The 27,700-nt window shown below is 37.0% G+C and overlaps 4 protein-coding genes across 4 annotated transcripts; 2 read left to right on the forward strand and 2 right to left on the reverse strand.

Annotated features, from left to right (window-relative positions):
• Positions 1-2,104: 2,104 nt before the first annotated feature.
• LOC108678346 (zonadhesin) lies at positions 2,105-3,926 on the forward strand. Its single transcript, XM_018166727.2, has 2 exons — positions 2,105-2,218; positions 2,585-3,926. The coding sequence occupies exons 1-2, from the start codon at positions 2,167-2,169 to the stop codon at positions 3,517-3,519; spliced, it is 987 nt and encodes a 328-aa protein (XP_018022216.1). The 5' UTR covers positions 2,105-2,166; the 3' UTR covers positions 3,520-3,926.
• Positions 3,927-5,575: 1,649 nt separating this feature from the next.
• Positions 5,576-6,722, reverse strand: LOC108678342 (cell wall protein DAN4). Its single transcript, XM_018166724.2, has 2 exons — positions 6,584-6,722; positions 5,576-6,476 (listed from the first exon to the last, which is right to left on the reverse strand). Exons 1-2 carry the CDS (start codon positions 6,645-6,647, stop codon positions 5,752-5,754), a joined length of 789 nt encoding a protein of 262 aa, XP_018022213.1. The 5' UTR covers positions 6,648-6,722; the 3' UTR covers positions 5,576-5,751.
• Positions 6,723-9,998: 3,276 nt separating this feature from the next.
• LOC108678344 (probable endochitinase) lies at positions 9,999-12,054 on the reverse strand. Its single transcript, XM_018166725.2, has 2 exons — positions 11,925-12,054; positions 9,999-11,049 (listed from the first exon to the last, which is right to left on the reverse strand). Exons 1-2 carry the CDS (start codon positions 11,965-11,967, stop codon positions 10,355-10,357), a joined length of 738 nt encoding a protein of 245 aa, XP_018022214.1. The 5' UTR covers positions 11,968-12,054; the 3' UTR covers positions 9,999-10,354.
• A 940-nt stretch (positions 12,055-12,994) lies between these two features.
• Positions 12,995-14,685, forward strand: LOC108678340 (salivary glue protein Sgs-3-like). The gene is made up of 2 exons (XM_018166722.2): positions 12,995-13,129; positions 13,681-14,685. Exons 1-2 carry the CDS (start codon positions 13,069-13,071, stop codon positions 14,601-14,603), a joined length of 984 nt encoding a protein of 327 aa, XP_018022211.1. The 5' UTR covers positions 12,995-13,068; the 3' UTR covers positions 14,604-14,685.
• The last annotated feature ends 13,015 nt before the right edge of the window (positions 14,686-27,700 follow it).

The following is a 27,700-nucleotide window of genomic DNA, read 5'->3' on the forward strand; positions in this document are numbered from 1 at the left end:
CAAAAATGAATCGGATTTATTCAGCGAAAAAGGATAGGGCTCGCACCCGCCACTCACCTGCGCATTGACCTATCAACACGACTTGTGGCCAGGCCAGCGGTCAGTGCATGAAAAACGTCAGGAAATTCGTAGGCCTGCATCCGGTTAAAATTTTCCTTGTAATTTTATTCCAGGAGGTATTCTTCAATCGATGTTCCACGTTTGAAGCTAATAAATAATTCGGATGTCTTTCGACATTTTTGTTCAAGAATTTGTTATAAAGTATTTTTATTCGGCATGTTAGCCATTGCCACTAGTTACCTTTTCAACTTTATATTAAAACGAGTCCACAAAAGTTTTTCCGCAGAATTTGTTTAGTAAATTTTATTCTACTGTATTAAAGATTTAGTCCCACAACAGTGATTATTATCACACAATAACTGCGCACATTCCTGAAACGATTTTTCCACGAATTGTTCACGTAATCGTTCGACAGCTGCTGGCGAGAAGCGCATCCATTTTTCTGAGAATTCTTGTCTGATGTCGACGGTTTTCACACGCAAGCCTAATAAAAAAAAGGCTATAACTTCTGTTCCTCTTATCACGAACTTAATGACAACGAACAGCTGAGGAAAAGTCGTCGGCAATCAAACTAATTTCCTAGAAATACTGAAGGTCTTTTCAGTTCTTATTGTACGAGATAAAAAAATCCGACGACCGCATCACAACCTGGTGACAGGTGTTGTGGAAGTTCCTTTGTGAATTGCATGTGAATTTAACCGCCTAGCTACCACTTATCAACCATGAAACTCACTTAAGTTTTTAAGAACAATTAATACTTCTATCATAGAAAATTTGATAACGTTTCTTCAACTCAGCATAGATACCTGTATTGAAGTTCCTAAAATATAAATCAAATTAAATTATCACTAGCACTATATCAACGCACATATTGATTTTTCATCACAATAGAGTCATTTCGAAATACAATTTTAAACTAAGACGCTCCCGCGGTTTGTTGCTGAACCATCGATCCCACCATCAGTGGGTACTGATGGCAGGGGTGCCAAAGCTATGCCAATATCGGCCGGGTTCTTTGGTAAGCTTTAATAAATTGTCACCGAGCAGGGAGGCCACTTCAAAAGCTGCCTTTGTGTCTGCGCTGGACAAGTTTTTGTCTTCACTGTGACGCCTGCAGTCGCTTCTCTTCTACCTTCACGCGTTCTATCTAATCCCTCTGTCGTTCTTGCGTTTCCTTCCGACGTTCTCCTTCTTCCTTCATTCATTCTTTTTAATCTAACTTTCAATATTCATGTTCCTTCAGTCGTTTTACTCTTACCTCAGTCTCTCCTATCTTAGTTTTATCTAACTTTTTTTAACTAGGTCGTTCATCCACTTCCCTCAGTCGCTTTCCCTCATTCTTGATCTAGCCATTATTCATCATCACTCTGTCGTTAATCTTATTTTATTTGCGTTTTTTATTTTCCTTTAATCATTCTTTCTTTTCCTTATTGGTTTACACTCTTCCTATAAAGTAATTTTAAACTCACGAAACTTGTATGAATAGCTTGAAAAATGACTGCAGTTAAATCATTCTTCGCGGTCTAAAAAAATAACTAGTCGAGATAAGTTTAGATCGAATGCCGCCCTTCGTAAGTTTCAAGTGGTATTACAATTTTTCATAGTAAAAGCATGCTACATTTTATTTTATAAGTTAATAACTTTTTGTGCGTAACATACGGATATTTTATAGATACATACTCGAATGTGAGCTGGTAATGAGATTTGAACACAACTTCTCATAAAACTTGAATTAGACGATACGTTGATGGCTGATATGAATGTGATTAACTTCGTCACATGACGACAACGGCAAAAAATCTAACAGTTCTAATCGTCTGAATTTCAGGTAGTGTCATGTATGTTGTACTTAACTTATGGTCATTATGCAATCATCGTCGAATTTTGCGTCATTAAAAAGCGCTAACATACTCTGGGCTGATCGGCAGCATAATTCGTTCACGATAGTTATCAGTTCAAACCCCAGATGGTAAATTCACATTGCAATCGGGCAACGATGTATAAATTATGCCGCCCAATTGTGCATTGTCCTGTTCAATTCGAATATTCCCCCGTAAAACACATGCTTCGTAGTCAGCATCGATAATTATTGACGAACCGTACAAAATGATGAAATTAGTGCATGCAGGATTTATTATTTGCGCTTTTGCCGCTCTGGGTTAGTCATTCGAATATATCCTAATATATGGAAATATTAGATAGTTAAAAAGGGCTAAATTGTTAAAATTTATCTTTGGAAAGTATTGAATTTTTCAAACTGACAATTTTTCGGGATAATGTGATTCTCAAATTGTAGAGATCAACAATTCAGGGCTCACTGGATATTGTATTATGCTATGCTCAGTCGTGCTATGTTCCGATAAACATTTTGAGAAATATAAATTCCCGAATTTTATTATGCAAAGTATGGTACATAAATCTTCAATTCATTGTCTTTTGAATGATAAATAAATAACGTTGTCTTCTGGAATAATCATAATATTTTTTTGCTGGCATTATTATTGATAATAAATTCCATTTCCAGCATCAGCCGCTGACCCATGTGCTCCGGACTGCGAGGGGGTTCAAGGCTCTTTCCCTAACCCCACGGACTGTACGAAATACTACCAGTGTGCGCAAGGGGTCGCCGTGCCCAGAACGTGCCCTGATGGCACCTACTTCAACCCTACCTTCAGCATTTGTGACCATCCGGAGGATGCAGGATGTACCGCTGATCCTGACTTCGATTGCGGCGGAACAACAACTGAGGTGACTACCACTTCTGCGGTTGAGACCACCGAGGCTCTGGTGGACACTACGACTGTTGGTGGAGTTGAAACCACTGTAGATACTGTTGAAACTACTGCCCCAGTAAACACAACTGTTGAACCAATAGACACAACTGCTGCCCCAGTAGACACAACTGCTGCCCCAGTAGACACAACGGCTGCCCCAGTAGACACAACTGCTGCCCCAGTAGACACAACGGCTGCTCCAGTAGACACAACGGCTGGCCCAGTAGACACAACGGCTGCCCCAGTAGACACAACGGCTGGCCCAGTAGACACAACGGCTGGCCCAGTAGACGCAACGGCTGCTCCAGTAGACACGACTGCTGGCCCAACATACACGACTGCTGCCCCAGTAGATACGACTGTAACCACAGTAGATGCGACTGTAACCACAGTGGATGCGATTGTAACCACAGTAGAGACGACTGTAACCACAGTAGAGACGACTGTAACCACAGTACCAGTTGAATGCATCCCGCCGTGTCCATCACCAGAAGCCACTTACCCCAACCCACGCGACTGCAGCAGCTTCTTCCAATGTTCAAATGATGAACCTCTTCTGATGACCTGCTACCCAGGGCTGTACTTCAACCCTGCTAGTGGAAGGTGCGACTTCCCTGAGAACATGGAATGCACCGCCGGACCAGACGCTCCCTGCGTAGCCATCACCGTCGCTCCGAGATTTTGAGTTCGATTTGGTTTCCAACAGTGGGAATAAGGTGGAATGGAATGTGAAACTGTTTGCAAATATTCTTGGAGGCATAAAATGATTTAAAAGTATGAGCATATGGTGGCAGTTTTGAAAAATAGCTTTTGAGCATATGGCGGCATATATGAAAAATAGCTTTTGAAATATATGTAGCTTATGAGTTAGATTACGTTTCCTACAGTGGGAATATGGTGGAATGGAGTGTGAAACTGTTTGCAAATGTTCTTGGAAGCATAAAATGCTTTAAAGTATGAGCATATGGTGGCAGTTTTGAAAAATGGCTTCTTTTTTAAAATAAAATCTCTTATTTGCATGCAGAAGAATCAGATTTGAAAACAGAAATATTAATAATTTAATTTGCCAACTGATGCCTTGATACTAAATTTCATTTTTCTTAGTATATATGCCCTGTAATGATATTTCTGAATAATAAATATCCATGAAATCTTTTACGCTGTTCATTTGTATGTCGAAGAATAAACACTGCAGGAAAGAGGTGAGCTAACTTCATTCGCACGCTGATTTCAAGTTTTTAATTCTAATTCATGTGGAAAAAAATTGAAAATAATTTGTCTATGAGATTTCTTGCATTTCATTTTTCCATCAACGACCGCACGCTTTCGAAGAGATTGTTATGGAGATTGTTCCTTGATGCTCCTGTAAGTAAATATTGACACATTTAAATTTCTGAATACGAAAAGAAACTGATCACATCACCACGTAGTCTTACAAGAGGTGAATCTTTAGGGAATAACGCATAAAAGAAGTTACTGGAAAAAATTTGCGCGTTCACATGGGTTTACTACAGAGCAATCAAGAAATTTTTGAAATATTTGAGGTTCAAAGCTGATTCGTATAGCGAAGATGAAGATGACTGATATTGTCAGCATCGTCATAAACGGAATACATTATAGTTCATTAATTAATTTATTAAATAGTTTGTCTCTGACATCGTATACTCGATTCTAACTTTAATCTGCAACTTTTTACGTGGTTTTCAACCTCTAAGTTTCTTCCAATTTGCTTGGCAAACTGAAAATTATAAGGTTCGGTTGTCTCACCAACCAAAATTTTCTCATACCTAAAAAACTTATCATCAAACTTATCTCGGCGACCTGATTTTTCCCTTTTTCTCTCTATCAATCTCAATTTCTCCCAACACCCGTTCATCCCCAAGTCTGTCTGGTCCGTCCTCCTCATATCCCGCACGTAATAAACACCCTAGGCGCAGAGCGGTGTTATCGCATTGCAGCTCTTATATGAAGCCTTCTATTTGTTCAACTCCGTTTATTGGAATCTCCCAGGACCTGGAGTGAAGACCACGACCAGAAAATCCTATAAGACGAGCGATACTCGAGTTCCGCCTCTGGGTTGGGTGGCTCACGACATGATTGAGGCAGGAATTCGGTCGAATTAGAAAGGCTGGTCGGAACGTCATGTTCAACTGCACTACAATGTAGACCAGCCGTACGCTTACAATTTGTTTTTATTCTTTTAGTTTCAGAGTTGCCTTTGATATATTTCGCACCTATACTTTTGGGAAATAAAACCTTTTAATTTTTTTCTAGGACACCAATAGGAAGCTAAAGATGTTGTAACACGCCAAGTTCTTAATTATATTTAATTTAACGCAGATAATCTGAATTAAATTTCTGGATTTCTTAGCCGCAGCAGTTGATTAATTTAAAAAAGGCGTTGAATTGTGGCAAACACTACTAATGTGATACAAGAATTAGGCATAAAAAGAAACATAGTTTTGAAATTGTACTTCAACATTTTTATTCGAATTCAAACAGATGATGTTTAAATACATTTCCTTCATCCTGAATCATCTCCTAACAGCTTATTGACTAACGACAATAAAATCATTTACTGATACTTAAATCAGTAAGGGTATGACAAAATTTCTTCAATTTAAAATTAAATCGCCTAATTTACTTATGAGTGACTGAAAAATGAAACAATGAATAATAATAATATAAAATGAATAATAACATAATAAGTTAATTTCATATTAACTAGTTCTACGAATTCTTAAACCCGCTAGAATTATTTTATTAAGTAATACTGATTGCCGTTTATAAATTTAAGCGAGTATTGGAGCGATAAATCTATTAGAAATTGTGCAACTAGCTCGTCAGATGTTTATTTTGTACAAGAGACTAATTCACTTTCCGGAACCGCAGAGACCGCACTTCATTGTAACAGTTTTCAACAGGGCGCATTTGGATCGTCAGTGCAATCAACATTCTCAGGAAAGTCACACTTCTCAGTATCTGGATTGTACAATAAATTATCAGAGCAATTCATTAGAACAGGCAGGCCATTGGAGCAGACAAAGAACGTGGAGCAATCACGAGGGTTTGGTATGATGCCGTTGCTTGAGCATGACGGCACACAGTCTGTGGGAGGGATGGTCGAGAGAGGATGTGTCGTGTTATCGAAGTCCCACGTTGTCGAATCAGCTGTCGAGCTTTCATTCAATTCTGCGGTTGTGTCATCAGTTTCTTCAGTGGCTGTAGACAATGTAGTACTAGCTGTAGTAACGCTCGGGATAGACAATTCGGTTGTGCTTTGCTCATCCGTTGTCTCTGAAGCACTTGTCGAGGAAGATGTAGTGAGGTTAAATGTTGTTTGGGTAGTTTGAGTCGTCATGAAATTTGTGTTTAGAGGGGTAGTTGTCACAGTGTTAGGATTAGATAAAGTTGAGGAAATTTCACCTCCACATATGTAATTAGGATCAGCCGTACATCCCGCGCTAATTGGGTGATCACAGACGCCGTATTTAGGATTGAAATAGAGGTCGTCTGGACACTCCTCGAGAACTGGTTCCCCGTTGGCACATTGGTAATATTTTGTGCAATTCTTCGGGTGTGGTAAGAACAGATCACCTTGAGAACAGTCGGGGGCACATGGGTCGTCATCGGTCATGAATCCTGAAATTAAGCAACCTATATTGATATGATACATATATTGAAATACTAACAGTATTGAGCACCAACAACATTAAACAGTACAGGTCAGTTAACAGTCAACAACATACCTCGAATTCCAATGGTGAAGAGTGAGATGATTATCACTTTGACCCAGACTTCGAAAAGTTCCATGGGAGATTAAAAAATCGATGGACTCCCACATCTATAGCAGCTCTGAAGAGACAAGAGGGTAAAGCTTCAGTGGCCCGAAATTTACTAATAGAAAACTCAGGAGGAGATTTTTAGAGTTACCACCTTGTCAAGTTCCCAGCACTATGTCACCGATGACTGATAAGAACTTATCAGTTAGTGTAATGTCCTATAGGGTAAGTTGTATATCAATCACTTTAAATATTATTCATCGATAGATAACTTGCATCCTTTCTAGCAATCGCTCAATAGGATGACTATTAGAACATCATGTTTCATGCGCTTGAGCTCTAATTTGAAACACCGACTTATCTCTGAGGGTATGGCATGCAACTCTTGTAGATGTTACATGTTGATAATTTGATTGGTCAAAATTATTATTAATGTTGACATGACATGAACGTCGCTGCAACGGAGTTTACATATGATTTATAATAATTCATGAGTACTCGATAATTACTGAGAATCTATACCAATAAAAGACATTCATCGTGAAAACCCCGTATAAATTCATATCAATATGAACTTGGATTGCTGTTGGAAACTGAAATTGTATGAACTGTTTTTTATTAATATTCTTCATCTTTGTTGAGTAATTGGTGTGCGAATCTCCATTGCCATTTAAAATAGCAAATAGCATTAAAATAGTAAATAGCATTCATTGCATGGTGGAAAGCGCCATTTGAAATAACAGTTACGTAGCACGTGTACAGAGGTGGGGCAAATAACAGTTACGTAGCACGTGAACAGAGGTGGGCAAATAACAGTTACGTAGCACGGGTACAGAGGTGGGGCAAATAACAGTTACGTAGCACGTGTACAGAGGTGGGGCAAATAACAGTTACGTAGCACGTGAACAGAGGTGGGGCAAATAACAGCTACGTAGCACGTGTACAGAGGTGGGTGCAGCTCATGACTGGCAAAGAAAGATATGGCAATCAATGGGAATATTTTAATCGGTGAGCACATGAGGATCTCACACTTGGACGGCCACGATTCTTGGAAATATTCACGGAGTATTTCCAATCTTGTGTACTGTATCTTATATATCTGACATGATTTTTTTTCGTTAAACCTTCTAACTTAATAGTAGATATATGTGCAAGTAAAATGGTAATCACCATTTAGCATAATTTTTTCTCTAGAAAATAGTTATTAAAGGATTTAAGCTGTAATGAATTTTAGCTTTAGGAATATTGTAGCAGATGTTCTGGCAACATTAACCTAAGTATTGAAAGGACCTGTCTTACGGTGCGGCCATTCGATGATCCTGACTGAAGCCAACCGCTTGTGTTCTTGCTCTTATTGGTAAGCGTCGAGGTTCTCTAATTTGTTATAGCAAAACTGTGAGAATGTGTTTAGAATAATGACTTATCTGGTTATTAGTGTTTAATTAATTTAATGAAATGCGTGTTTATTTGTAGGAGAACTTCCCTCCTCTGTTCTGCTGTTCTACTAGAATAAACTTGGAACTTGGACCAATCCTAATAACCCAAACGCCCAACGCAAGTTACCGTCAGCTAGTCAATGAACCCATCAGTTTGAACCCGAACCAATAGGAACATTACATAAGCATTAACCGAAAAAGACACCGCAGAAATATAGCTTTTCAAAATTCCTGAGCTACTACGTTCTGAAGAACAAACCATGCATAGTAAACAAATTCGAGTTGTAGGTAATAAATATATTTATTGAGGGATATGTCAGGGCAGAATTTCCCTGAATTTCATCTCGGCAGAGACATATTCACTTAATTTGTGCACAATGGATAACGTTTACAAGGAACCATAATCATACAGCTGATAACATCAGACTGTTTATATATCAATACAATTCAGATACACTCTTCATAGCTCCCCAATTGGACATTTATTAAGAGGAGCGCATGGTCCGGTCTGATCACTGTGCATGCTTGTGACATGAGTCGTCACCTGATCGTAAGTCCATCTTCTTCGATTGTCCTTTATATGATAACAATATCGTTAGATAGTATAATTAACTGACCCGGCTACTGATTGAAACAGAATAGTGGATAGGAGCCGATAAAGCCATAGTCAGATTCATCAATTTTTTTTACCGATTTTCTCTTCTTAATTTTTGTATATCTGCAAAAATTTTTGCAAAATTTTTTTTTGTATTTCTGCTTCCTCCCACCAGGGGGAGCGTTTATCCAACATTGAAACGAATTAATTCGCATTTGCTCAATTAATTTGCCTAGTTACGAATAAATTAAATCATGGCAAGATTATAATAATAAATTTGTACCGAATTAATAATTTTTTATTATAGTCTGAGATCAAAGTTTATTTTTTTACTGTTATTTGATTCTCATGTCTCAAGCTCATTGATTAAACGGTATACTCTTGCAATCGTCTTATTTCACAAATTTTCTAAAAAACATTATAAGTTTATCCCACAATATTTTCAACTACCTCATAATCCTGTGCCGCAAGTTTTCCAGCAATCGAAGTTAATTCATCAAGGAACGTTTTCCAACCAATTTAATTTGACGTCCGGTGCTATTTTTTCGATTATATCTAAATTACTTTTAAATTCAATTCGTCTCAATTTCATAAAGTAACTGACAAAATGTGCATGTACTATATAATCTCTTCATGTGTTGGTATCTGTTAAGCCTGGTGTTACAGATACCGCCCACATTATCTCCATCATAGAGTGAATATCGTCGAGATAAATCAACAGTGCGCACGTTAGAATGGTTTCTGTAATACATTGATTTTTCCTCGTACCATGGTTAGCAAAAGATTCATATCTGCCTTGTCCTGAATTAACCGTCAATATGAATTAACCGCATAACAGAAAAAAATTCCATTTCCGAAAGAAGAAAACCGTCAAATCGAAATAGCCGTCTAATAAAAACAGCGTACTCAAAAAAACTGTCTACTTAAAAAAAACCGTCTTTCGGAAAACCGCCTACCCTGTATGTTGTTGAAAAATCTAAGCTGTGTCACAATTCGGCATAAAAATTACGATAATCTGCATCTGATCCGAGTTTATTATTTGTACATTTTATATTCAATTTGATTTCATGATTATAGACACGTGTATCCGCGTCCGAAAGTAAATCTACACATACCTGGCTTATTTAGAATTAATAAATGACGTCCACAATGTGGCTTCCTGCTTTTGAAAAGATTTTTTCGGAATATTTTTAATTCTTTTTTTACATTTTTATTTTGTCGTAATTTTTTATTGATCGGAATTGTACATGTAACGGAAGGATACTCAGTGCCACATAAAATACATATAATCTTCAATAAAAAACACGGATTTTGTTTCATTTTGCATAATTTTCCTTGATTTAAAACAAAATTAGACTCTCAAACTGTTTAATCAGGGCAATGCAATTTAAACAATGCAATTGTCGTTGTTGTTTTTTTATTGTGTAGCTAACACGATAAGAACCTCGACTGAATTCCGCCGACCGTTAAGCAAGTTTAGTTCGATATCACAATGAAATGAGACCAGCAAACATCTCTGAAAAATTATATAAAAATGAAAACAATATAAATCGGCAAGTACATTTCGATAAAAAATGATGGCTCGTCGTAGTCGACAAAGCAGCATAACTGCAAATATCGTCATTATTTCGCATAGAATTGTCAGTTCTCCACTGCAGTTCCGAATCAGGGTTTAGTAAAATTGCAAATATGTATCTATTGTTAGCTCTAAAATTTAGGTGGATTGGTGACCGCAATGCATGGCTGGTCCGGCCCCGCAGTGCACTCGAAGGTGCCTGCGTCCTCGCAAAATTCTGTCTCAGGATTATATTCTTGGCCAGGACTGCATGTCATCAGGTAAGGAACTCCTCCGAAACACATGAAATAGGTGTCGCAGTCCCTGGGATTGGCGTATATTGCAGAGGACGACGGACAGGATGGGAAGCAGTCCAACGGAACATCAGTGCTGGGATTCAGTGAAGACAAGATTTCAGTGGTCGTGTAGCTCACCTCTTGTGTAGTGGTGAGTGATTCAGTTGTAAGTTCAGGAGTGTAACTTGAGGTGGAAACAATTTCTTCAGTCGTAGTTTTCTTGTCCGTTGTTGTTTCTTCGGTTGATATGGTTTCCATAGTAGTAGAATGCACTTCAGTGGTACTCTCAGCTGGCGCTGTCGTGGATGGAGCCGAAGTTGTGGTGCTCACTTCTCCGCCTCCGCAATCAAAATCAGGATCAGCGGTGCATCCTGCAGAGGCAGGGAAGTCGCACACGCCTGCGGTAGGATTGTATTCTAACCCGCCAGGACAGTGCTGGATGATAGCGTTGCCGTTGGCGCATTGGTAGTACTCGGTGCAGTCCTGAGGGTGCGGGTAGAGGCCGTCATCCCCGGGTGCGCAGTCGGGAGCGCAAGGGTCGTCCGCTGCCGCTGTACAAAACATGTTCATTTTCAATTCTGAAATTGTGATAAATTGCTTATGTAGACAAAATGGTGAATCAAAATCAATAACGAATCACAATTACACTATTTTTACATGCAACGAATCATAAGTTTGTGTTGACTGATGTGAGGTGATTGAAGATGATATACGATATTATTCTCAATGTGTTTGCAATGTATGAAGACACCACATCAGGGCATTGCCATCTTTTTCGTATTCCGAAGCAGTAAATTTTGATCCTTTCATGTACTTAACGTGACAATATTAAAAATATATTAGAAATTTAAAAGCGAAGAAAACACCACAAAAATTTAGCATATCTCTAAGAGATATGCTAAATTTTTGTGGTGTTTTCTTCGCTTTTAAATTTCTAGTGAATCTGCGATTAAAGCAATCTAGTGACTTTTTTAAAAATATATTTATTTAGATCATTATTCAACCTAGAGCGCAAGTTCACCAAGAATTTGAAAGCAAAGAAAATTCCAAGCAAGTTCATAATTTAATCTATGAAGACGTTTCGGAAACCAGCTCAATCATCAGTTTTAAAAATATATGATTGAAAATAGTATCGTTCAGCAACATCTCAGTAGCAAAAATAAAATATTAGCGTTCACCAACATCTCAGTAGCAAAAATAAAATATTAGCGTTCACCAACATCTCAGTAGCGAAAATAAAGTAGTAGCGTTCAGCAACATCTCAGTAGCAAAAATAAAATATTAGCGTTCACCAACATCTCAGTAGCGAAAATAAAATAGTAGCGTTCAGCAACATCTCAGTAGCGAAAATAAAATAGTAGCGCTCACCAACATCGCAAAATGGTTCAAATACATTTATTTTTTTTTCGGAATCACTATTACTCACAAGCTCCAAACACCAGAAGACAATAAATGAAAGCCCGGAACATTTCTCGTGAACAAGTTGCACTTTATGCAGGACCTTCGTACCCAAGACCAGCGTTGGCGTCCAAATGGGATAGCTTAAGAACAAAAAATATTGCCTTCTTTACGGCATCCAAAGACCGCGAGTTGTGAGAATTTGTCACGTGAAGGAGCTAGATAGCTGTTGGCAATGGGATACCTGTTGCATATGCGTACAAATGATTTATTAAGAATGATAACCAGTTACTGTCGTTGTCCAGATGTTTTTTTTTTTGCTAATCATTGTGATATGAGGTTACTTACAGAGGCATGGGGCCCCTTCTTATAGATTGTAACTTTTAGCAAAATAAAAAGAAATTCATTCACCTAATCGGCTTTAATTAACTCTATCGTCATTGAATTTTTGACTATGTACAGAAAGTCTTATATGTTACGTAATGCGGTTTTAATCACGGGGAAAATATTAATGAATAGTCATCAATAATTGGCAGTGTTTGAGTTTCTATCGCTGAGAATAAACTTAATGGAACGAGTTCATTATAAATTTTTGCTGAATATACCTTGAAAAATGATTTGCTGATGATATTAAAATATCTCAACAGAGGGTAAAACTGCCACCTGTACTTCTTTGGCGGTTAATTTTTTCAATTTGCATTTTTTCTTGTGCGGCAGCTTAGTTTTCATATCCCTTGAACAAATGATAAAAATGAGCATAAATTAATCTAATTATCACTGGAACAATTATTTTTATGAATAAAAATATAGATGTAATGTTGTTCTGATGATTAAATGTTAACTGTTTACACAAAAACATTCAACGGTGATTGGTTTGAAGTGGCAATTAGAGGTAAATGCGAACAAAACCGAACGAAAATCAGAATCTTTACGCTGATGTCAGAAGAACTTTACCATACATAATTATATTAATTTTCTACCTAGATATCTCGAGATTAGAAACACTTGCTATATTTCCACGCTGGTCAAATTTTTTCACCATATCTTGACAATGTGGTAACCTTCCACCCAATCTACGCCTCTAAAATCTAAGCTGCATAGCGCTGGTCTTCCCACTTCATCCTAAGTTTTAGTTCAGACAACAACTCTTGGATCCTACATATGAAAAGAAAATGGAGCTCAAAAAAGTTCTAAACGTTGTTGTATTTAGTTGGGTTTGCAGTCTGGCATTAGGTGAGTTGCCATGACAATTTGAAGTTTGTATTTGTTATAGTATTTTAAATAACTCCATATAATTGTGATTGATTCGAGGATTATTTTAATTTTTTTCTTTGTCTCTGTAAATATTCTAAAATTTGATAAAAATTAATAATGTTTGAATGAAAAATCAAATGCCGATTTTAAAACTCAGATATCATTTTTTTGTTGGTATTCTGTAATTGTCGCGTAAAAAGCAAAAACTTTATCAAACTCATGTGGTTCTGCCTTCATTAAGTTATTGGCATTGGACGATTTGCGCCGAAACATATTTATCTACCGATGTTATTTAATAGAAAACTGATTTACTGCGCATTTTGCTTTTAATATCGCATTCTGACATTCCTATCACATTCTTGATGTCGAATAATTTCAACGAGAAATTGGTGAGACACTTTGAACAAAGCTGGGTCGTTTGATTGGTATTGATTTCAGCTCATTGCCATATTCTCTGTATATTGCTGCACGAGATAAATTGTTTCTATGTGAAAGTAAATATATATAACTCCACCGATATGCCTGTTCAGGCAGGTCATTCGACTTCGACCCTTGTGCCCCTGTGTGTGAGGAAGGAACCTACAACGTTCCCCACCCGAAGGACTGCACGCTCTACTACGTCTGCGCCAACAAACAAGCAATTTTGCATCAATGCAGAGACGGATTGTACTTCAGTCCAAAGTTTGATACCTGCAACCAGCCCATTGACGCAGGCTGTACCGCCAACCCCAACTATGTATGTACCGGAGTAGCCTCGACCACCAACTTTCCAACTACCACTTGGGGATCAACCACCCAATTTGTGAGTGAAACCTCTGGTGGGTTCACGTCTCCTAGTGTTGAACTGACGACGACACAAGACGTTGAAACTACTTCAGAAGAGCAAGAAACCACGCTATATTCAACCACCAGTCCTCCGGAAACTACCACTGAGGAAGGTCCAACAACATGGGTTGAGGTATCAACAATATCAACAACTGAAGTTGAGACATCAACCACTGATGTAACAACAACTGAAGATGAGGATACTACGACCGAAGGAGAGACAACCGTTACCGTTGGGCAAGAAACTACCAGCGATGAGCCTACAACCACTTCAGGCGAAACATCAAGACCTCCTACAACTGAAATTGAAACAACCGCTGAAGCATGGAGCACTGCTGGCCCGACAACCACTTCTGCTGGTACCACGGACAAGACAAGTAACCAACCGCAGACGACGACGACTACTAAACCAGAGGTGTGCATTCCACCATGCCCATACCCCAACGCAATTTACGCTGACCCAAAAAGTTGCATCCACTATTTCCAGTGTTCGAATAACGTGCCAATCAAAAGGACTTGCTCAGAGGGTCTTGAATTCAACCCTAAATTGCATGTATGCGATTTTCCTTCAAATTTCGTGTGTACTTCTGGCCCCGACGCTCCTTGCGTTGCAGGACCTTCTCCATGAAGCGTTCGTAGGTCAAGAGAGAAGCAATTCTCTAATATATATTGTATGTGATCCATGTGAGAAACATTATACCACTAAAACGTGCTTGTTATTAATCCTTCCTAACCTTCCCACCTTGATCGGTAGTATAGAATTCAATGTACTTCTTTTTCAGCCATTGAAAGAGATGAAATGGCACCCTTTATATAAATACACAATCCATTATCTGTTGAACCATTTACTTCCGAAATAAATGATAATCAATTAGAAAGTTAATTAATGAGGTGAGATTTACTATGTTTCATGAGCAGTTATCCAACATTCCTTATTCGATTGTGTATCTTGCCGCACACACTAAAAGCGAATAGTATTTGTTGCGAAATCGTTCTAAGAGAGCTCAACAGCTAGACTTATATTATGTGTGACTGTGTCATATATTATGACAATTATTAAATGCCTACTTGCTGTGTTCGACTGTGGGACAAATAGGTCCTGGCAAGTCCACTTCTTGTCTGCCACGATCTGCCGCGATTCCAATTAATTATCACAATACAGCGATGTCCTTTAACAGCTTGATGTTGAGATGTTCGCCCTGCCCATAACGACACCATTCCATTTAATCGCAGTTTATTTATTATCACCTCGGCATTGTTAAAACGTTTTTGAGGACTTTTCTGATCAATGATGATCTCAGCTTTCCCTCCCCACAGAAGCACGTGGTCGTCTTTCAAAGCTCTCAGCAATCTTTATTAAAGCAAGGAATTTATTGACTATGTGACGGAAACAAAAATAATTGGCAAAATTAGTGATAAAATAATATATTTAAAAAAATTATTGATATAATACATATACTCAATATGCCTAACCTGACCTACGAATTCATGCGTACTGGTTGCCGAACCAAGTTTCATATAAGAAAGTATACTATAAATCTCATGATTAAGCACTTCTGAAGATTGCTCTAATCGAACCCTTGTATGTACACCACTATTTCAAACCCAAACTTTTGCTCAAAGTCTATCCAATGTACTGGAAAGTTGAAACTTCGATTTGAATTGCACAAAGCTAATTAGAACGGAAAAAATATGAATATGACTATTTATATTTAATTCGAAAATTACCCTAAACCTGAAAATCAATTTACTATAAAAAAACGAAAATGCTGTTCGAATATCACGAGTGTCAGCTCTGCCGTGTCTGAAATAGAATTATTATAAAAACATTTTAGATTCAACTTGAAAATTCACTACAACCTAGAAGTTTATTTACTTTAAAAGGCAAACTTACTCTTCTAATTTCGCTGGTAAGCGAGTGTTAGTTCAGCCGTTTCTGTAATGAATATAGTATTGTTAACTTCTCAAATTTAACGTGAAAATTCTCCCAAACCTAGAAATTTCTTCACTTTAAAGCGGGAATGCGAATAAATTTCGTGGTTTGGGAGAAGTTTCGAGTTTAATTTGAAAAGTTGTGAATACTAGTTCCATTTTAGAAACGGCTGAACTGATACTCGCGAAATTATAGCAGACTTTTTGCCGCTTTAAAATGAATAAATTTCCAAGTTTGGGAGAAATTTCGAGTTGAATTAAAAGTTATGAATACCAATTGTATTTTTGAAATGGCTTTATTGGAGAGAATTTCTTTCACGGAAACTAGAACTGAGAAGCGATGGAGTCAACTGCATGTCGCTGGTCACTTCTGATTCACTGGATGAGTTCTGAGAAACAGGTAGTGTTTCCGCGTGGCAAATAGCATGAGATGACGATTGAAATTAGTGGTGACTTCACTTTAATGGGTTAAATTTAAGACGTCATTCAATGAAATTCAATTTTCTCGTTTGCTGAATATGGACGCGCAATGTGCTTTGATATAAGTCATTATATAATTTACAATCGTACTGCGATGTCAATCAATAAATTCGTTTACTAATTACAGGAACGAAAAAGAAAATTTCTTTGATTTAGAAAGAAATTTCCAAACATGAAGCTCCATTAAAATCCATTACTTGCAATCGGGTGAAGAAAACTCGTCATCGCTAAGAGCATATTTGCCGGAGATTACTTAATAAGCCCTGAATTTTAAATACTACTTTATAGGCGTGGCAAATTATTTTTCATGTTTCTTCGGAATTAAAAGAATTTATTAGCTTTTCATTACATTTATGTACCTTAAAAAGCCTTGGTACTCCTACTAAAAGTTCGTACGTAATCGTTAATTGATAGATTGATTAATCGAATCATTTCTATATGTTTAAATCGGTTATTTATCATACGTAGTGAAATACGAGGAGAATGCGTCATACACAAATTCCAGCATACAGAAAAATGTCCATATCAGTTTCAGTATCACACACGATGAATAACTGCTACGTTCTCACGCTGGTCATATTTTTCACCATATCTGCAATGAGCTATTGTAACCTTCCTTCCTATCTCTGCCTTAACTGGTAGCTGCTTAGCGCTGGTCTTCCCACTTCATACTGAGCTAGCTTGACTATTAGCAACAGCTGGTCATTGAGTGCTTCAACTACAAGGAAAATGAAGTTAAAACAAAATTTATATTTTGCTATTTTTTGCTGAATTTGCAGCATGACATCAGGTAAGTTAGGTACTAAACATCCAGTCAATGATTAAATCCTGACTTACACGAACGAACAAAGAATTTGCAGCGAATGAGTTTCTTGATCCTTCCCTTTCTCTCGTTGTCATTAAATTCACACTGATGTAGCAGCAACAGAGGTTGAAACCACCACTGATGTAGCAACAACAGAGGTTGAAACTTGCACTGATGTAGCAACAACAAAGGTTGAAACTAACACTGATATAGCAACAACAGAGGTTGATACCACCACTGATATAGCAACAACAGAGGTTGAAACAAACACTGATGTAGCAACAATAGAGGTTGAAACAAACACTGATGAGGCAGCAACAGAGGTTGAAAATAACACTGATGATACAGAACTAACAGATGATACAGAGGATGAACTAATATTACGGATTCATTAACCGTCGTCCATGCTATTCCTAATAATGGCCTGGGACCGAGAGCCCCCGTCAGTACACAAAGGATTAGACCCTAAAATTTTGTAGGGTTAAGCGAAGGGTTAAACCCTGTAATTACACTGCCATAAATTTGGACATTACTGGTTTCTTTCACCTGATGAAGAGAGACGAAGTGGCATTCGCTACTAGTTTGTGATTTATAGATGATATACTTAGCTCATCTGATAGTAATTTTTTTTTCTCACAATACTCCGACTTGTAAAAGAGATGCAGAGAATGTTCCGTGACTTTATCTGTTATTCTGAAGGATTGGAATGTGAACTATTTAAAAAACAGCGGAATGAAATTCTACGTTAAAAGATTCACTATGTAAAAGACTATAGGAATGTATAGCGCAGACGTTTTCATCTGGCAACGATACATTTGCATATTCGATGAGGTGTCTTTTGAAAATCGTCGTTGACTTTCGTTAATACGTGTCTTGGAATTTCCTGTTTTTTAGAATTATCAGAAGGCTGAGTTCAAAATAACTCAATAAACCAAGTTATGCGTAAATTGTCACCCCAGTTTAGTGAAATTCGTGTCTTAAAATTTGCAAAAAATTCATTATTCAGCAAATATACGCCTTAGGTATTTAGACATGATCACATGAATATATATACATGTTCTGCATTCTCGCAGTTTCAGGTCGTCACTCGCTCATCAACGATTGATGATTCGACACGCACGCTTCATCACCCATCATCACCCTGCGCACCCAGCTTCACTTGATCAAAGGTCGCTTCATTACCTGCTGATTGCCTGATCCCGCGATGAGGGCCTCTAGACGCTCCTGCCTACATCTCCTGCTCTAAACTACTACCTACATCAATTCCTCTTCTCTGGTTGACTAAGATTACGAATGAGTTTGTTGACTTGCGAAAACGATGAGTAATTTGCCAAATTTATGTCGCGTTAGCATTTAGACCGAACGTTCAATTAAGAGTTTGTTGACTTACGTAAACGATGAGTAATTTGCCAAATTTATGTCGTGTTGGCATTTAGACCGAACGTTCAATTAATAGTTTATCAAATACAGTTGCAATTGAAGCTGCTAGTACCGGAGAGATCCTACAACAAATATTGAAAAATTATTGTAGCTTCAAAATGAATGATATAACTCATAAATTGTTATGTTTGCACACAATCGACAGGATTCAAATAAAATAAATAATCAAGGAAGCTTAATTTGCTCTTCATTTAATTAACATCTTAAAATTATTTCTAAAAAAAATTAAGTTTTGATATTGATTCGAAGTGGTTTAGCTTCACTGAAACGCAGATTTGAAGAACTGTCAAAAAATGAACAAAGTTCAGTCGTTAGGAGCATAATTGCAAATATACGATCCCCAAAATTCGCTTCAAAATAAGTTGGAGGTCGCGGGTTGGTAACTCGTTGAAAAGAACAGCGTGACGAATGCGTGACGTAGCAATAAAGTTAAACGTGCCATTATTAGGAGCGGCATAAATAAATAATGATAGGAAGACCTGTTGAAGGTTTTAATGCTTTGGAAGTTAAGGCAAAGACCTAAGATTAAGGATTGAAATACGATCTTCGGAGCTAACGTAGTAAAATAACGCAAATCTAGACCGAAGAACACGAAAAAATTGATTGATTCGATTTATTGAAACTAATATTTAAATTCAAAGCACCAATTTTGAATAGCATATATATTGAAATGGTAAGCTTTAAACTAAGTCCGACTTCCCAATAGCAAAAAATAAATAACAAAACTAAATTCACACGGCATTCAGACAAACCAATAAATAGATATAAAGAGGTTTATAGCAAATCGGTATAGTTATATACATAGACATTGCTGCAGGTTGATTGTCGCACGATTCGGAAAAGACAATCTCCCATGAAAATTTCTATTTTAAAGAATTAATCACAGTAAAATTGGAGCAATTCGTCAAGTCGAAATCATTCACACGATCACGGGCGGCCAATGTGATACAATGCAAGTAGAGCGCTGACACCAAAGCCCTTCGTACAACATCTAACTTCGAATCCCTACTCATTTCTCGGACGAATTTAGGGACGCAGATTCAACAAATTCTAATGTGATAACATATCTAATAAAGAAACCATAACCTTTAATATACAAATTAATGGGGGAATAATGAATCACTCACAAAATAGATTGCAGGATAATGAGTGTGCCTAATGAGGAATTATTGATTAATTGCTGCTTAACAAAATTTTGGTCAGCCTTGGTCGATGCAATGGAAACATTTATTTCCTTCCTCACATGGCGATGAATTTCAGTCGTCTGAATGCCTGACATTGGTCATTTACTAGCCGCAGGGTTGAGAGCCGCATTTACTGGAGCCGCATTTACTGGAGCCGCATTTACTAGAGCCGCATTTACTGGAGCCGCATTTACTAGAGCCGCATTTAGTGGAGCCGCATTTACTAGAGCCGCATTAGCATTTACTAGAGCTGCATTTACTGGAGCTGCATTTACTAGAGCCGCATTTACTAGAGCTGCATTTACTAGAGCTGCATTTACTGGAGCTGCATTTAATAGAGCTGCATTTACTAGAGCTGCATTTAATAGAGCTGCATTTACTAGTCGCAGAGAAACTTCTCTACAATCTTCCAAAATCAACAAAAAACCTACATGCTTTTTGTTCTTGCATATTTTTAATGAAGTAATGTGTTTCGTCAGATGGTTTCAAACTTTAATAAACTTGAAAGCACATTAAAGTCATGTTGAATCGATTGGACAATAAAACACGTTTCTTGAATAAAATTAATTACGTTTAATGATAAATGGATAATGAGTAAATAGGGGCTGCTGGTGTCTATCGCATCGGTGCTCGAATTATCCCTAAATAATGAGTAGTAAGTACACCAATAATAATCATAATAATAATAATAATAATAATAATAATAATAATAACAGTAATAATAGTAATAATATTAATAATAATAATAATAATAATAATAATAATAACAATAATAATAAGAATAATATGAATCTGAATAATATAAAAAATGAAATTCATTTCATTACTTCTTCGGTGAATTAGTTATCGTTTGAAATTTAAATGATTGGAAGCATGCCTCATATAACCTATAGTGATGGGGCTCGCTGAAATACCGCACATACCAGAGCACCTACCAACTTACGCTTTAGTGAGAGTTCACGTTCCCTGGACACGTCTTAATTTCTTTTCATGACACTTAATTAGTCGTGGTCGATAGTCAGCCGTACATGCCTTTCCGATTAGTCATTTAGTTGGTTTAACTTGCATCTGCTATCAAGCTACGACGGGCTTAATATACATTTAATATACAGTACACTAGAAAACGCTAGAAAATCCATATTCATGTACTAAATATCATCATACAAATTAGATAATATTATGTAATAAACATGATTGTAGTCCTTCCATTAAATCATATGGAATTTAGTCTGCTATCTAATTATAGAATTATCTAATTATCGTGACCCGGACTAAAAAATTTACATTCTGAATTATAAGACATTGCAAAACAAAGGGGAGAGGAAGGAGATTATTATTTTTTGTAATAAAAAGCTAAATTTTGTTTGTATTTCAGTTACATTTAAATATTATTCGGAATAGAATCTCTAAAACATCCTCCAAACGGGAGTTTGCAGAATGACAGTTTTATTTTACATGTTGGTATGAGCAACAGCTTAGAAAATAAATGTAATGACTAGTCCGCGAACTTTCCTTCAGCTCGCATTGCTCCATCTTGTCACACGAACCGTTTTTCCGTACGATTAAAAATATTATTGCGAATAAAAATGGCGCCAATGTTAACCTCTTTCGCACCGTCCATTTTTCGACTGCACACGCCTTGAAACAGAGCGAGCTACAAGTAAACTGCTATAGTAATATTCACGAGCTTGCTTGCATAAAGGGTTATTTTTACCGAATTTTATAAATACGTTGAATTATTGCAAATCAAAATTCCCTACGAACTCGAATAACATTTGCTGATGATCTGAGGCTACACTGGAATCTGGTGCGCGTAAACCGTGGAGTTATTCGGCGCTGCCAAAGCTTGTGTCGCTCACGAGTGGATGCGTCGAGGTCATCCATTTCCGGTGACGGCACCACCGAACATCCAAGCGGTGATTGCCTTTGGTTGACATCAAAGGCTTGTGTGTCCTGCAGTTATGAGGGTTGATAAACCAATGAATAAAAATTACCTAAATCTCTGCAAAAATGTATAACCAAACATTAGATCTAGACTTCATATCGGAAATACGAAGCAAATTTACTTGCGCCTAACTAATCTATAAATATAACCACAAAGAGATACAGTGTGCAGGAAAATATATGACAGTTTTTTTTGCTTAAATTCGGTATTTCGAGTTTATAAATCAAAGTTCATTCATCCTTACACCAAGTTCCTCTAACAAGATGTAATGATTCCTGAAGACTTCTGTGTTATATGATGGTCGTACATTACGTAGTGCATAGTGGAACATAAATTGTAAGCTAGAATTTTCAATGTATAAGCTAATAAGCGAACAAATGCAGCTAGAAATAGATACGGGCTTAGTTATATAATCCCATATATATACAAATCTCTAACATTTCTCTTGCTTTCTTAATAAATTTCAACTTCAGTGAGGATAAACTGTGCCACCCATTCCTAATAATTCCCTATTAAAGAGCACCCATGCATGTACTACTTTTAGAACTTTCAAAAGTTTGTACACCAGGTCAGATAATGAATTTTAATCCCGCAATTCCCCGGAATTAATTTTTTAATTATAAAGTATATTGTTTAATCATAATAATGCATGGCGTTGTTCTTTTAATGCTATAAACATTAAAGCACGTACCCTAATGATGTTGAATAAATCCCCTTGTGCCTGCGTGATGGGATTACCTGCCACGCCGAGTTATGTTACGCCGGATTACACTGTTACGTTGGGTTAATAATATCGCGGTAACTAAAATATTTGGTATCGGTCAAGCGGCAACTAAAATATTGGTTGTCAAGAATTCGAAAAAAATAAAAATGCACGAATATTCACAATTTCTAATGAGAAAAAACGTTGTTTCGGTGTCCATCTCCATCGTCAGTTCAGAAATTTCGAACACAAGAACAAACAATTTGCAAACTAAAATTCACATTTAGGATAATAAATATTAAATCGTCAGATGAAAACAAATAAAAATGAAGTAAATATGGGCAGCCCAACTTGTCTTTAGGCAATTTCGAGGGGATATGAACCGTAGGCGGCATTTAAACTAGGCTTTTGTTTAAAAATATTCAAGGACTCTAAATTTCGCAGGTCAGATACACTAAAGGCTAACTTTGAGGCTAAAACTCTATAATCACTATCGGACTCCGGGACGTTGCACTGCTCGGCATGAACGCGTACTGCTGCATGAAGGGGATGCGCTAGCATGTTTCCTGTTTTGAAACTTCTTCCTTTGTGCTCACCCAGCCTAGTATAAAGATTGCTTGATGTCTTACCGACATGAGCAGATGCGCACTGCTCACAACTGTATTGATGAACTATTGACGATCGCATAGAAACAGTGAGTGTAGCTTTGTACTTGGAAAAAAGAGCTAATTCTGAAATTATTCACCTGTAATAGAATAAGATTTGCATTTGGGAGGTACTTAGCGAACAAAACTTCCAAATCCCTGGCCATAGTCTCTGAAGCGGGACAAATGTAAAGAAATTAACAATAACAGCATTCCTATTGTCACGTTCGGGAACAACCTCAGAATATTGCTTAGAAACCATTTTCTATTATGAGTATATACCAAGTACAACCGAAACCCATTAACTGAAAAGGTACCGCGTAAAAATTCAAATTCTAAGTGCATTGCATGGAAAGGAGAGCAGACACGAAAACCCGCAGTTTAGTAACGTTTTAATACTGTTAAACTTTACGCGAAAAGAGCAGAAGCTAAATAAAACTGGTGTCTAAGCCGGTAAACGTTGATTTTTGGTAAACAGAGGTCTGAAAACGGCCATTTGATTTTGTAACATTACAATCAAGAAATGATAAACTATTGTTGGATTCAAGCTCCAAGGTAAATTTGATGGACCTGTGTTTGAGATTAAGACAATCAAAGAAAAAGCCATCATGAGATTGATGCTTGAAAAATAAAAAACTGTCATCGCCATATTGATTATAGAATAATGGCTTAAAATCAAAATGACAATTGGCTAGCCATGTCTCATCGTGACAACACATGAAAATATTAGCAAAAGTAGGGTCGAGAGGAAGACCCATGCCCAAACCATCAATTTGTCTATAATCACAAAGAGATTGTGGGATATTAACCAAGTCAAGTATTATGGACATATGATATTATCAGGCATCTTTTATAGCTAGGTATATTTTTCAACAAAAGCCAAGTTTAAATGCCGCCTACAGTTCGTATCCCTTTGAATTTGTAAATAAATAAGATGGTCTGCTCATATTTACATCATTTTTATTTTTTTTTTCATATGACTATTTATGTTTTAAGATATTCAATGTTAATTTTCGTTTGATAATTGTTTGTATCTGTGTTTTAGGTTTTTGAACTGACAATGGACCTGGACTTAGAAACGTTTTCTCTCACGAGAAATGATGAAATTTTTGGCTGTTTTCTTTGCTTTTAATCATTGATAAACTTGATATTCAAGATATCAAGAAATCTTAATCAATATTGGTTGTCGGTGAAGCCAGATAATCGTTTGATTGTTGACACAAATTAAAATATTTGTTGTCGGTGATGTTAGGAAAATTCCAAGTTCTTGGCGTTAAATAAAATAACTGACGAATCATAAACGAGATACAGGGAACTATTTAACAGCAAAATATATATGACAAAAAGCCAAAAAATTCATCGTATTTACCACAAAATATTTTTCAGCGCCAGTTTTGATGTTGGAACTATCGATCATGGAGAGGGTGATGGCCCCTTTGATGCCGAATATTGTCATGCTAGCTTACCTGATGAGATTTCATGGTTTTACATCGACGCGAAGCCGGCAATTTGTCGATGTCACTGCGCATGTCACGCCTCAGTCGTGATCACAAGACTTAATTACTGCTCCGTAAGACACTTATAACGGCAATGTGTGTACAAACTTTAAATGTACTGTGAGCAATTTATGTTTAATTAAAGCGTGGTGTATATTAGAACAATATATCGACAAAATCTCAATTTCTAATATAATCAGTTCTCAAGATTTTACATCTTAGAAGATCACGAGCTGTTTAGTCTGTGATATTTCAGTATTCAGTCTCTGCTCAATCTAAACGTACCTCAAAATTACAGAATATTATTCTGTAAAAGAGCGATCTTAAATCCTCGTGACTTTAAATCTTAGTAATTAATACTCTATTTTCTACACTAATTTTCTTCATCGGTATCTTAAGAACCAGCGAGCAGGCCAAAGGATAGGTAAAGCTAATTTGATCATCGGTCTGGTGGTGCTATAGGCAGGTTTCATGTAACTCAAAGCAAAGGGCAAAGGAGGGCAAAGTTGATTGGTCATATATAGTACGTTGCGAGCTTGGTACAATTAGAAAACTGGTTAAAGTGTGAAACTGTAACGTATACTTCAGGTATATAGTCTTAGACATTATACACTCTAGTGCTTTGGCTATTTACTCCAGTATTTGGTACATACGTGAATTGCAGATTTTAAGCTGTTTTTAGCCTTGATATAATTCATGATGACATTCTCTCAATTTGCACCTTAAAGTCGTAAAAGAAAATCTTATCAGAAGTAATATGCGTTAAAAAAATACTTTTTAAAGACAACACTTCTAAAGAGGCCGGTGTCTCCGATGTTACATATATACAAGAAATTTCTTATCTAATTTTTAAATAATAAAAAGTATTTTCAAATTTCTAAAATATAAAAAAAAATTAAAATGATTTATTCTGTCAATTGACTCAAGCATTGTCTCCGACTTTATGTAAGTGTGCAAAATTTCTGACCGATTGGACAGGTAGAAGTGTGTTAAATAGCGATTATAAGATTTGTAGCAGACAAACAAACAAGAAGTGGAGTTAAAGAGAAATGTTGTAAAAATGATATCGATTGTGTAGCCAAACAGACCAAAATAAGTTGAAGTCAAATGTATGGACTAAAGGCAGGATCCCAGGCGTTAGCAAATTGTATCGCGAAATTAATACAGACGAATTCTTGAATCAATCTGTTGGTTTTATAAAGAATGCACAACTACGATGTTAATACATATTTTTCAATCTCGCGCATACCTTTCACTTTTGTGTTGCAGTGAGATTTTTTCCGCGTTGCGTGCTTGCATGGATGGTTATTCATCGATTATCACTGAATAACTTATGAACATGAGATAAAATTGCTGTGACCCGTATATTGATCGCTGTGACCCATATATTGATCGCTGTGACCCGTATATTGATCGCTGTGACTCGTATATTGATACTGTGACCCGTATATTGATCGCAGTGACCCGTATATTGATCGCTGTGACCCGTATATTGATTGCTGTGACCCACATTGAATTACGTAGGCATTTAACCTTTAAAAAGCCATCGATATCAAATTCGAAGTAGGCAAAAATTGAACTTGATGTAATTTATGTTGTTATGTCATGACAAGAAGGGGTGAGCATTATGCGGAGAAGGAATGCTAACTATGGTAATTCGTATAAATTTAAGTTAAGAATCTTTAAGATACCTCTATCAATAGTATATAGTTCAGACATATCACTGAACGAGGTTAAGTTGTATATAACCAATACTGCCGCATCCGTAAACTGTAAAATGGACAGAACGCGATGATGCAAAATATCAAATATCCAGACCGTGATAACATTATTATCTTGCATGCGACAATATGAAGTTTTATTGACGGCTGCATTCCTTGAAGCTGACCTCCATGTCAACAAGGCGAGGACTTCACGCCATGGAAACGGTGACTGAAATATTGCATTGCTCTCCTGAACCTGCAGTAAAGATGGCCGACGTCTGGCAATATATAGCTCACCGAGACCCATCAACGCACCACATTATCTTCAGTAACGAATAACTTCGTAGAGTCTATTTAAAAGCAAGCTAATCGAACCTGTACATCTCCGCACAAAATTTCACTATAGATAGATGCCTTACGACATCTATGAGAATTAGTTTCTAATAGAGTTTGTGAGAACACATGGGCTCGCAATTTTCTGATCTAAATTTTGCTCGATTTGATTGCAATTTAAAAAATGAATGTGCAGGCGTTATTCTTTCTTGTCTCAGCCTTTGTCGTCGCTGCACAAGGTATAAGTTCAGTAACAAACAATGAATTAGTGGCGTAAAGAACTCAGAATTTTTAAAATTCTGAGATACACGCTGCACAATAATGTTCCGTAGTTTTTACTAATAATATATATTTTATATTTACTGTATTAGTTTCATTCTTACGAGTCAGATGTTTATTATTACTTTCAGCGCTTTTTCTCATTCATGGAAAAAATGCACTATTGTGCTCGCCATGTCCGTCCGTCCGTCTGTCTGTCTGTCCGTCCGTGACTTCACATTTCCGTTGACGAGAAAATGCGCTCTCTGTCACTCACTGCAGTGAGTACTGAGTTATAATTTTTTATAAGTGCGTCTCCATTGTCGATGTCACGTGCGTATATTAAATTTATTTCCGCATGGCTCAACCCAATATTATTCCGTTGTCCTGACGTTGGGAGTTTTGACTTTAGAAAACCTTCAATTTTTTTCTGTTCCTCTTATTTTAGGGTAAGGCTTAATAGAGTAATAATTATAAATTCTTAATTCACTTGCAGGAAACTCATGTGATCCTGATTGCTCGGACTCTCATGTCTCTTCACGCTCATCCTAAAAAATGTCAGAAATTCTACGTGTGCTGGCTTCGGTTCGAACCTATACAGCTAACGTGCCCGGAAAACTCAAATTTCTCGCCCCCCTGAATCACGCTTGCATGCAACCTAGCCCTACTAACTGCACTACTGACCCGACCATTAAATGTAAAGATAACGATTTAAAGAGATACTGGTTCAGGAGGATTGGTTTTGCGTGCCTTTTCAATAGGTTTTCTAGACCCTATAATTCACTTGTTAATCTACAAGATG

This window comes from Hyalella azteca, unplaced genomic scaffold, assembly GCF_000764305.2.
Source record: "Hyalella azteca isolate HAZT.00-mixed unplaced genomic scaffold, Hazt_2.0.2 contig12479, whole genome shotgun sequence".
In the NCBI taxonomy this organism is placed as follows: Eukaryota; Metazoa; Arthropoda; class Malacostraca; order Amphipoda; family Hyalellidae; genus Hyalella; species Hyalella azteca.

Coding starts and splice junctions, on each gene's coding strand:
- LOC108678346 (XM_018166727.2), top strand. CDS start 2,167: ATGATGAAATTAGTGCATGCAGGATTTATTATTTGCGCTTTTGCCGCT. Junction 2,219..2,584: donor TTGCGCTTTTGCCGCTCTGG/GTTAGTCATTCG, acceptor TTCCATTTCCAG/CATCAGCCGCTGACCCATGT.
- LOC108678342 (XM_018166724.2), bottom strand. CDS start 6,647: ATGGAACTTTTCGAAGTCTGGGTCAAAGTGATAATCATCTCACTCTTC. Junction 6,477..6,583: donor CTTCACCATTGGAATTCGAG/GTATGTTGTTGA, acceptor GCTTAATTTCAG/GATTCATGACCGATGACGAC.
- LOC108678344 (XM_018166725.2), bottom strand. CDS start 11,967: ATGTTCCGGGCTTTCATTTATTGTCTTCTGGTGTTTGGAGCTT. Junction 11,050..11,924: donor TCTTCTGGTGTTTGGAGCTT/GTGAGTAATAGT, acceptor TGTTTTGTACAG/CGGCAGCGGACGACCCTTGC.
- LOC108678340 (XM_018166722.2), top strand. CDS start 13,069: ATGGAGCTCAAAAAAGTTCTAAACGTTGTTGTATTTAGTTGGGTTTGC. Junction 13,130..13,680: donor GGTTTGCAGTCTGGCATTAG/GTGAGTTGCCAT, acceptor ATGCCTGTTCAG/GCAGGTCATTCGACTTCGAC.